This window comes from Salminus brasiliensis, chromosome 18, assembly GCF_030463535.1.
Source record: "Salminus brasiliensis chromosome 18, fSalBra1.hap2, whole genome shotgun sequence".
Lineage (NCBI taxonomy): Eukaryota > Metazoa > Chordata > Actinopteri > Characiformes > Bryconidae > Salminus > Salminus brasiliensis.
Genome location: NC_132895.1, coordinates 2,188,892 through 2,200,999, shown reverse-complemented (window position 1 = coordinate 2,200,999; position 12,108 = coordinate 2,188,892). Strand labels below are relative to the sequence as shown.

Sequence of the window (12,108 nt, the reverse complement as noted above, 5' to 3'; positions counted from 1 at the left end):
GAAAAAGATGAAACAGATGATGTTCTCACATCAGAAAATACACAAGTCAAGGCTTTTATTCCTGGTATTACTTACTTTTATTTACTTATTGTGTTATTTTATAGCTACATTTCACAGCTGAGAACGTGTTTAAAACATAACTCTATATAAACTGTTAGATCCCCACAGAACCTCTCGAACTGCATAAAATGCAGGTTCAATATTTTGCTGTTAAGTATTAACTTCTAGTCTGGTAAAATTAGACTCTGGGTGGTTTCCCCCTTGATGCATGTTAGTAATTATTAATTCATGTTAATAATTACTAACATTAATTATTCAGTGTCTACTGTCTGTTATTTAATATATGCTGAAGTATTGAGAATCCACTATGAATTAATCAGTATCAAATATTAATTATTCAGTACCTCCTACTAATTATTTAGTATCCACTATGAATTATTTGGAATCCCCTTTGAAGTATTCAGTATCCACTATGAATTATACAGTCTCTACTGTGAATTATTCGGTGTCCACTATGAATTATTTAGAATCCCAATGAAGCATTCAGTATCCACTATGCATTATTCAGTCTCTACTATGAATTATTCATTATCCACTATGAATTATTCAGTCTCTACTATGAATTATTCAGTATCCACTATGAATTATTCAGTATCCACTATGAATTATACAGTATCTACTATAAATTATTCAGTATCTACTATGAATTATTCAGTATCTTCTATGAATTATTTAGAATCCCAATGAAGTATTCTGTGTCCACTATGAATTATTCAGTATCTACTATGAATTATTCAGTATCTACTATGAATTATTCAGCATCCACTATAAATTATTCAGTATCTGCTATGAATTATTTAGAATCCCAATGAAGTATTCAGTGTCCACTATGAATTATTCAGTATCTACTATGAATTATTCAGCATCCATTATGAATTATTCAGTATCCATTATGAATTATTCTGTATCCACTATGAATTCTTCAGTATCTACTATGAATTATTCAGTATCTACTATGAATTATTCAGCGTCCACTATGAATTATACAGTATCTACTATAAATTATTCAGTATCCACTATTAATTATTCAGTATCCACTATTAATTATTCAGTATCCACTATTAATTATTCAGTATCCACTATTAATTATTTAGAATCTCAATTAATTATTCAGTATCCACTATGTATTATTGAGAATTCCCTTTAAAGTGTTTAGTATCTACTATGAATTATTCATGATACTTGTTAGGAACTATGGTGTGGTCTGGGACTTGCTTGTGTTGTCAAACCTTCAAACACACTGAACTGTCAACTCTCTCACCTGTGAAGATCTGTCCACAGTCCCAGTAGACGTCTGTGTTTTTTGGGAATCCGGAGTTCCAGTTGGAGAACTGAATGTCCGTCTTATCAACCCATTTAAATGTCCCATCCTGGTCCTTATCTGGTCACATTAGAAAGAAAAGTGTCTGAAAAACAGCTGTTTAAAAAACACAGTTACTTCTCCTACAGAGAAAAACAGATGAGACCCACAGTTCCTGAATGAGCATGACACTGACCACAGAATAACATGAGCCAACACTTAGACTGTTGCACCACTCGGGAGCACCGCTGTGCACTTTGTTTAGGGGTTGGGAAGGGCCCATACCTGAAACTCCAATCCACACATCAGGGATGTCCACCTGGTGAAGGTCAGGGAGCTGAGCATTGATGAAGAACTGCTCATCCTCACTAGAACACACAAAACACACCAACTGGACATGAAACACATTGCTGCTGTCATCTTAAACCTCATAACTAGTCCATACACTATTTGAAAACAGCAGATTTTCACACTGGGTGAATATTTAATGAAAATGGGCCAATATAAAGTCAAAACTCTTCTCTTCTCTTGATAATTCACCAATTCCAAGCTAAATTAGCTAAACTCACCTTTTGATGGTCACCAGGTTGGCACTCATGTCAGTGCATCTGGTCAGAGCCTGGTGCCAGCTAGTCAGCAAGTAGGTATTGCTGACCACCAAATAGCAGTTTCCACTGAAGCTCAGCCACCCATCAGGACAAATGGCTACAGACAGACACAGACAGACACTGCTTTAACCCCTTGACTTTTATTTATTAAAATGTAAAAATATTAACATCTTAACTTAAATGATTCAGTAACTGGTATAAATGATTCTGTATCTGCTATAAATTATTTACTGTTATAAATTACATAGTATTTAGTAATTACAATTATTATATTGTCTACTATAAATTATTCACTATCTTTTATAAATTATGGATTATCTCTTATAAATGATCACCAAAAAATGGTTTATTTTGCAGCTTAATTTGCATATATTGGTTCTATAATCAAGGGAGTGTTTTGTAGAATATTTTTGTACTAAATCAAAGCATATTAAAAAGATTTGTTTTTCCATAATTTGGGTCCTTTAAGTCCATTCCTGCTGCCTGCCAACAATTAGCTATTACTTAAGCATAAGCATTTTTCGATGACTTTATCTGCCGTATTATTTAAAATGTGCTGTATGGCATGCCTGAGACCCAGCATAGCAGCGCTGGTATTTACAAGGTATTCAATCCGATCAGAGCTTTTTAATTAACACATTGTCTTTTGAACATGTTTGTATTAACTGGACAGAATTAAGGCTTACTGTTCAAAGCCCTCTTGCATAAGTAAGGCCTTTCATAGCGACACACGTGGGTCTTCCATTTCCCATAATCGTCTCCTGCATCCTTGATCATGGAAGCACACACTCCACTCTGCTTATCTCTGTCAAACACAAAACACGAGCTGGTTAAGTATGCTGCACAGAGATAGACAGATATAAACACTTTGCTGGCCACCAAACCACAGAATGTTGTGGCCATAATAACAGAAACACTTGTACATTGTATTCACAGCTTGCAAACAGGCGTCGGTACCAAATAGGTCAGGTATTGCTTAAAAATAACATTCTATTTAAAACTGTACAATTAATAAGAGCACTGCGTGGGACTGTGGTGGTCCCGCCTGCCAGCCTGGTACGTCCAGACATCATTCAATCTGGATAATTTAATCTCATAGTGTGTATGGAACAGCATCTATGACACTATGGTCAGCTATGGTCACGCTGGCTATCGCAGTGGTTACGCTAAACAAATTCTAACATTTTATCTAATGCAATAAAAGTCAGGTTATAATTATAATAATAATCATAATTAATAGTGAGGTAAATGCTGTATGCATGATCAGTAATACATATGGCATATTGTCTGGTGCCCTGGCCACGAAATTTCATATTTTGGCCACTAAATTACAGGTCCTGCAGCCAGACTGCTGACTTTTGACAAATCTGTTAGATCAAACAAAGAACTACAACCAGGTTCATAAGTGTTTGGACAGGGACACGATATGTATCATCTCCTTGGATTTGAAAGGAATGCTTCATTAATAGGTTAAAAATTGCAGCTATTTAAAGCAGCATTATGTCAGAATCGATACTGTTTGCTCCTGGGCTCCCCCTACAGTTGTAGAGTGTAATTCACTTTAACTCCACTGCCATAAATACAACTCACGCTTTGAACGCCCCCTTATGGACAGCTGTACACACACATTTCTGGACAAGCGAAGAGACACAGCTTCACATCCGTAAAAAGAGGATTAGAGAGGCAAAACTGTGTGACTGTCCAAATACTTATGGACCCGGTTGTAGTTCTTTGTCTGATCTAACAGATTTGTCAAAAGTCAGCAGTCTGGCTGCAGGACCTGGAATTTAGTTGCCAAAATATGACATTTTGTGGCCAGGGCACCAGACAATATGCCATGTGTATTATTGATGATGTATACAGCATTTTACCTCATTAATTATTCTGATGATGATGATGATTATTATTATTATTATGCTGTTGCTGCTGCAGTTTCTCATAATAACAATTACAGCTATTGTTGTCCTGGGTTTTGACTTACGTGAGATCAGGCTGTCCACTCTGCCAGTTTGTGTAGGACGAGGTGGAGGCGTCTGACCAGGAGAAGGTGATGCTGTTCTCTTGGACTTCGCAGGATAAAGTGGTGCATTTCTGTAAGAGGAAGAGCTCTGGTTAGAGAACCCATGTTTACACACTGTGCAGTCAATGCCATGCCCATATAAGGAACTACAGGTCTAAGCTGGTGGTGACAGGTGTAGGATCCTCACCAGGGTGGAGTAGCCAATCCACAGGTCGAGCGGGGAGTTGTCCAGACGGCTAGTGACGTACTGCTGCTCGTCCGCAGACTGAATGGACACCAAATCCCCTCCGTCCTTCACGCAGTCGGTGCGGGCGGCTATCCAGCTCTTCCTCAGCTGTGAGTGCAGCTTATAGCAGTTAGAGCCGTACTGCTCCCACCCATTCGCCGTGTCACACAGGACAGGGGGGTTCGCTACAGGCGGGGAGAGATCACATCATAGTAACTTTTTCTATACCTTAATATATAACATTCTACATGTATTATGTCACTGACACACAAAGTCTTATATACTCATAACTTTCAATGGAAATCAATGTTAAAAATTAATATATATATATATATATATATATATATATATATATATATATATATATAATAAATAATTTAATTGTATGCATTTCTATTTGTCCATTCACTATAATATTGTTGCAATCAGATACAATATATATATAATATATATATAACGACAGCAAGATTTCCATTTAGTAAAGAATTAAAAAACAACAACATTTAATATACATGTTTTTTTTGTGCAACAGTGATGAGATAAGCAAAAGTCTGTGCACCCTAGTTAAATTACATGTGTTTTAAGCCTAAATAAGTCACGTAAGTTCTCTACAGAGCCACAATTCTGCATATTCTATAGCCTAATTACTGTTTCACTGGTTTAGTGATTACTGATTTAGCAAATTTAACATACTGTAAAAATATAAATATGTGCATGAGCAAAGGTAATGGCAACCTAATTACATTAGGTGATGCATAATTATTACATTATAGCATAATTTCTGAAAATAAATAGGACCTGTTCTGTGAAATGTGCAGAAATGTGGTGCATTTAATTAAGGGGCTCCCAAACTTTTTGATAGGAATGTATGTAATGTATTAGGTGGGATACACCATGTGTCAAACGTGATGTCAAATAAAGGAGATATGAGGGCAATAAAGGAGGAGAGCCTCACGGTTGTCTCGTTTGCAGATGTAAGGCCGCTGGGCTGTGCAGTGCTCATCATTCCACTGGCCGTTATTGTTCCCGTCCACCTGACCACAGTCCTCATTGTCGAGGTAGTTATCCGGCTGTCCTTGCCTCCAGTACCTGGACACACAGTACGAGGAGCTCAAATTCATCCCCAGAACATCTCAGACAGTGGACAGTAGTTCTGTCCATCTGAACAAATACTGGAGGCTGAATTTATATACTTCACATGTGATAATAATCATATGTAATATCAGGAGTAAATCCATCAGACCCATACTTACTCCAGATAGGGGTAATACACACTCCCATCACTCCATTCCCAGTTCCCCTCAGACACAATATCATTCAGGCCAATCCAGTATATGGTGCTGCCAATCTGAGTACTGACCCACAACTACAGAGAGAGCCGGAAAAAGAGAGAGTGTTAAACAGATACAAATACAGACACCGATAGGAGGCAGAATATAGGAGAGGATAGTTTCAAAAAAGTATTTGGACGCAGCCGGCCATATAACCGGCCAATAAACCATATTACACAAACTGACCCTAATACACACACACATCTGCTTTACTCAACATTCAGTCCAACATTTACAGTTAAACCACTTCCCAGCACAGACCCCCGCTACAGGTAGCCCATGCAGATCACCTGCCAACCTCAGGGCAGCAGATCTCTGCTGGGATCTTCAATAAATACTTAAATACAAACAGTAAAGATACATATTAACCTTAGAAACACTGAAGGTAAACATCAGGTTTAGGCCCTAACCACTACCATGATCGATCTCTGACCCCAGATTCAGTCAATCAACCAAAACACGTTTGTAGATCCGATTTGTGCTTCTCTAGTTCGCAACGGGAGATGCTAGACTAATGCTGCTAACAACTACTGGACTTGCACTGTCACCAATTTCAATTTTCAACATTCATCTTTCATACCGTCGCTCCAGATCTTCATTCGTTTGGTAAATAGATGTGCTAATCTCTAATTAGGCCCCAGGAAAGTGAAGTTCCTGACTGAGGGACTACATTAAGGGGTTAAGGGGTTAAGGGGGGTTCAGGAGAACACTGTATACGTCCTTTATTAAGAGACTTCTGGGGGTCTCACCCGCTCATGAATGTCACTGATGCTCATCAGGCTGCTGCTTTTACTCTCACAGTCAGCCAGAGCATCGTGCCACGTCTTGGTGCTGCTGGAGAAGTAGTAACAGCGCTCCTGATAGGGCCTCCATCCTGCTTCACAATCACCCAGGGCTGAGAGAGAGAGAGAGAGAGACAGAGAGACAGAGAGAGAGAGAGAGAGAGAGAGAGAGAGAGAGAGAGAGAGAGAGAGAGAGAGAGAGACAGAGAGAGAGAGACAGAGACAGATAAAGAGAGATTGATCAATTGATTGATTGGTTGGTGTGGCGCAACAGATAACACCACTACCTGCCAGTGAGCTACTACACCATGTGGGAGACTGGGGTTCGATTCCCGGTCTGGGTGACTATAGTGCACTACACCAATAAGAGTCCTTGGGCCAGACTCCTAACACTACATTAGCCCACCTCTGTAATACGAGTTACCTTGTAAGTTGTTCTGGATAAGAGCGTCTGGTAAACGCCGTAAATGTAAATGATTGAGTTTTTGTAATATGGTGAAGGTCATTGTGCATGAGCAAAGCAGTCCGACATCATACTGATTTAATTTTACCTCAGAAATGGATTGTTATTATTATGCAATGCTCCCTAACGGCAATATCTGTAAATATTAATTAAAAACCATTAAATTCAATTAAATTAAATTAATTTTACACAAAATATTAGATGTTTTAGCCTCAGCACTAGTCCTATTTTGCATGAGAAATTAAGATTGTGGCTAAATGTTAGCCTGAGTACATACTGCTAGCTAGCTAGCACTAGTTTACTGAGCGTAGAGGACAAAAAGTTTTATTTAGCTACTAGCCACAGATTTACTTACATATTAATTTAATATATTTTAAATGAATTATTTAAGTATTTTTAGTGAGTAAAAACTTGCTAGTAATAAGATAGTGCTAGCATGTAACTTAGCATAGCAAAGCTAAACCTGAGGTAATCTGAGGTAACGTAATCAGTACATTTAGGTTCTAAGATTAATGATTGTTTTTGAGGGTTATAGAGTGGCATGATTTGCTGTCTAAAGGAAACATAAGGCAAATAATATTATATATTTTATATATTTTACAGCTTTTATTATTTTATTTAATTACTTAGCAGCATGAATCCTCTTACAGTGCTGACTAAACTGGCATTTAATGTATTTTGCTAATAAATACTATTTAATTTAATATTTCTGTGTAAAAAACAAAAAGTGGCTAAGTAACCTGGCTGCCTTATCATTTAGACTTCACTGAGCTTGCAGTAGTTAGCTAGCTCGCATACCATAGAACCATCTGTCACATTGGGTTAACTTCTTATATAATAATAAATAATGTAAAGCAGCCAAACGAACGTATTATACGAGTTTAAGATGATGAATTAGTATTTTACACAGTAGCATTTCACAGTAGCATTGTGATGGGGCTGTACTTTAGGAGTCGACCCTCTCCTCAGTCTTATTTCAGCCATTATCCTTCATTATCATTTCTCTCCTTTCTGGGTTTGATCTGAAGGTGTTGTGATGGTTCAGCTCCTGGGCTGCTTTACTGTAGATCAGCCCTTTTAACTCTGGAGCTTCTTGGATCGAAACTCGTCATTTTGCTGTTATTATATCTTTACAGGAACAATAAATACTTAATTACAAACAGCAAAAATACATATTAATCTTAGTGACCCATAAAACATCCAGTAGCTTGACCTAAACACTGCCCCACTGAGCTCCACAATAAACCATATTTCATATTACACAAACTGACCCTAATAGACACACATCTGCTTTACTCAACATTCAGTCCAACATTTACAGTTAAACCACTTCCCAGCACAGACCCCCGCTGCAGGTAGCCCATGCAGATCACCTGCCAACCTCAGGGCAGCAGATCTCTGCTGGGATCATTAATATATACTTAAATACAAACAGTAAAGATACATATTAACCTTAGTGACCCATAAAACACTGAAGGTAAACATCAGGTTTAGGCCCTAACCACTACCTGTTTCAAGTCTGTTGAAAAATTACAGTATCATGATTGATCTCTGACCCCAGTTTCAGTCAATCACCCACTCGTCATTTTACTGTTATTATTTCTTTACAGGAACAACGCTGTTACTGAAAGATTTAGGTTTAGGATGTCCTGCACTCGTCTGTTGGGACGGAACTCAGGTTTTATCAGGTAACTGATAAAAAAGGAGGATCTGAACGTGGTAAGGAAGAACATCAGCCCATCATTTCCCCGTCCCCCTGCTGAAAAACACCATGAATTACCCAAGCTGGTTAAACTAGGCTCTTGACCAGCCTAACATACTCTATTTGTCCACAGTGTTATCAGGTAAGTTGCACTGATTGCATCTTGACACAGATGTGCAAATGCCTGTGGAGAAGTACTGCCAATAGAATAGGACTCTCTGGAGTAGATCAACAATAATGAACCTATTGGCTCCATGCTGCCTAATAATGCCAGGCGTGGGCTAGTAGAGGGGTATAAAGCCCCCCTCTAGAACTGTGTTCTCTGGAATGATGGTGGTGGAGCTCCATCCAATACTTCTGGGATGAGTTGGGGAGTTAGGGATGTTGATGAGGGGTGGTGATCATCATCATCATCCAACATCCTGACCTCACTAACGCTCTTGTTGCAATGCTCCTCCAAAATCGAGTAGAAAGTCTTCTTCTCTGGACAGCGTGGTCAATCTTACCGCCTAGATTTTCTAGGAAGGTTCTGGCTTGGACTTCTTATGACCTCTAACTCCAGCTGCTGGTTGACTTGGTTTGTCTAGTGTAAAGTTGCAAAGTTGATGCATTCTGTAAAAATGGACTCCATCGAATTTTGACACCTACCATAAAAGTCCCATGACAGTGGGCACAGTCATGGGATACACACCTCTGTAATACAGCAGCAATCAGCAGATGCTGGTAATGTTTGACTCCAGTAGCTCCATCAGTTTGGAGAAACTCATTAACAAATCACATGAATCTCACAAAATGGGTCAACGAACATCTACTCTGTATTACTGGATGGTCTGAATAGACCAGAGTACTGAACTTTAACATCATTAAACATAAAGTGAATATGCACCCAGCAGCCATAACATTAGAACCAGTCTAACCAACTAATATTGAGCCACAACAGATCTGACTGACCCCTTGAGGCGTGGACTCCACAAGACCTCTGAAAGCCAAGACTAACATTAGCAGCAGATCCATGGGCATCAACGAGTCTTGGGTGCCCATGATGCAAGGTTGTCCTTCCTTGGAGTAACCACTTTTGGTAAGTACTGACCACTGCATACAGAGAACGCCTGATGTTCTGGAGATGTTCTGACCCAGTCATTGTCTAGAACATCACAGTTTGGTTCTTGTCTCAGATTCGTCCATTTTTCCTGCTTCAGCACCTTCAAGAATTGACTGTTCTTCACTTGCTGTCTAATATCTCCACCCCTTGAAAGGAAACACTGTAGGTGAAGATAATCAACGTTTTTCAATTCACCTGTAAATGGTGGTAATGTTATGGCTGATCGGTGTGTTTAGAAATATATACAGAAACAGAAAAAGTTCTCCTCATGGAGTCTAGTATTATTTAGAGTTCTCCTCAGATCAACACCTGGTTTGGTGGTAAATCAGGGCTTAATGATGGTAAATCAGGTGAGCTGCTGCTGCTGCTGCTGCTGCTGATGGAGTTGAACACATCCTCCACGCTGTGCTGGCTGGACTGGGGGGCGTCCAGGAGAACCCTGGAGGAACCGAGCTCTGTTCTTCAGACTAGCTCACCGACAAGATCTCACTACTTTCTTTCTTCAGAATGAGAAGCTCTTGTTTCTCCTTTTTACTGGATTTATGTTCAGCTGCTTTATCTGTTCTGATGGGATCTGGAGCTTCTATGGGAAAAAGTCTAATTGCTGAGAGAATTGCTGATTTGGAATAATGGGATTAGAGGCCTAAAACATCTAAATGTATAATAGAAAAATATAGAAATATGAATATACATTTATAATTTACAGTTATAGCATTTAGTAAACACTCTTATCTTAAAAGAGCTTCACTGTTTACTCCAGAAGAACCTCAGCTAGTTTAAATAGACTAAAATTCAGAGATCCTCTAATCTTAGACTCTACTAAACACAAGTCAATATGGAGACCATAATACTCTTCTCTTCGCCTGAGTACTCTCAGAAGGTATATATCATAAGCATATCAAGTGAAAAAAAATGTGCATAGAAAAAAATGGAAATAGACTGATTCATATCGCACTTTTTTTTATAAAATTAAAAAATAAAAAAATTATATATATATAAAAAAGTCAAATTCCTTCATGTGCATTGCCATCTGTACCTGCTCATTTAGCAATACAGCAGCCAATCCAGTCCTACATATCTGCATAAACCATCAAAATCACATCTAACCCAAAATGCAAAACCAAGTGGTGCTTAAATATGGTGAATAATAATCTACACTAAAGTGGAATATTAATATTTTAGAATAACATAACAGTCGGACCTACCAGAATGGAGAAGAGCACACAGGGCGAAGAGCAGCACGATCATCCTCCACTCCTGTTCAGTCTCATACAGTACACTCTTTAGAAATTCCCAGATGTTGCTTTACCTCTAGATTTTTTTAAAAGCCGAGTCTAGACGTAAGCTCTAACAGAACCTGGGCATTGCCTTAAAAACTCAGTTCCCCACAATGCTCTGAGAGAGGCCCAGTTTGTGCACCAGCTGCCGCTCTGCAGAGCTCTGAGCATCTTCTCTGGAAGCGTCCACTTATCAGTTTCATCCCCGGGTCCAAAGTTTAGGCTGTAAAACCAACAAGGCCAAACCATCCGAGCCACAGCAGCTTCATTCAGCCTCTAGAAAAAAGCTCATATGCTAATCCGGGCCAAAGTTATTGACACTCATATAAACAAACATGATTGATTAGACAGAGTAATTATATATTAACCCATTTAATGACCTCCCCAGTGGTCTGGACCCCTCAGCAGGTCCTAACACTTCTCAATCGGGTTTGTGGGGACAGTGTTGATGAATAATAAGCTTTAGGATGTCTTGTGGGTTACACTCTTTACATCCTAAAGGGTTCTTTATGGGTTCTTTAGTAAAGGCTGTGGTTCTATATGAGACCACACCAAATCAATGAACCATTTGGATGCTCTAGCCTGGTTAAAGGGATCTTCACATTGGTGGAAAACATTTTGTGGATGTTTCTGTATAGAAAAAAAACATTTCTTTATGGCATTGAAAACTGGAGTGAAGTTTTATGGGGTTAAAAAGGCCAGAACTGCTCTACAGGAATCTGTGATGTGGAGCAGCATCTCCTCACACTGAGCTGATTTTCACCTCACTTACTGTGTTTTTTCTGTGGTTATAGTCTCACATAAGCCATCCTTAAATCACCCTCAGTAGCAGTTGTAGTACTGGTAGTAGTGGTAGCAGCAGTACTGTTAGTACTCATAGGAATCGTAGTAGTTGTTGTAGTAATAGGAGTAGCAGTAGTATTCCTGTGAGTAGCAGGAATCTTAGTAGTGGCAGTAGTAGTAGTGGTAGTAGGGGTAGTAGTAGCAGCAGTCACTGTAGTACTAGTACTGACAGTAGAAGTACCAGTAGTAGTAGCAGTAATAGATGTACTAGCAGTAATGGCGGCAGTAGTAGTAGTAGTAGTAGCAGTAGTAGCAGTGACCATAGTACTAGTACTGACCGTAGTAATAGTAGCAGTAGTAGCAGTAGTAGCAGCAGTAGTAGCAGTAGTAGCAGCAGTAGCAGTAGTAGCAGCAGTAGCAGTAGTAGTAGCAGTAGTAGCAGCAGTAGTAGTAG

The 12,108-nt window shown here is 39.0% G+C and overlaps 1 protein-coding gene across 1 annotated transcript in view; it reads right to left on the bottom strand.

Moving 5' to 3' along the window:
• Positions 1–10,842, bottom strand: part of LOC140539713 (uncharacterized) — a 40,176-nt gene extending 29,334 nt beyond the window's left edge. Inside the window, 10 exon segments of the mRNA XM_072662473.1 lie at positions 1,322–1,441; positions 1,646–1,728; positions 1,930–2,065; positions 2,655–2,766; positions 3,946–4,059; positions 4,176–4,399; positions 5,170–5,303; positions 5,468–5,580; positions 6,295–6,440; positions 10,800–10,842. Coding sequence (XP_072518574.1) covers positions 1,322–1,441; positions 1,646–1,728; positions 1,930–2,065; positions 2,655–2,766; positions 3,946–4,059; positions 4,176–4,399; positions 5,170–5,303; positions 5,468–5,580; positions 6,295–6,440; positions 10,800–10,842 — 1,225 coding nt within the window.
• Positions 10,843–12,108: the final 1,266 nt, after the last annotated feature.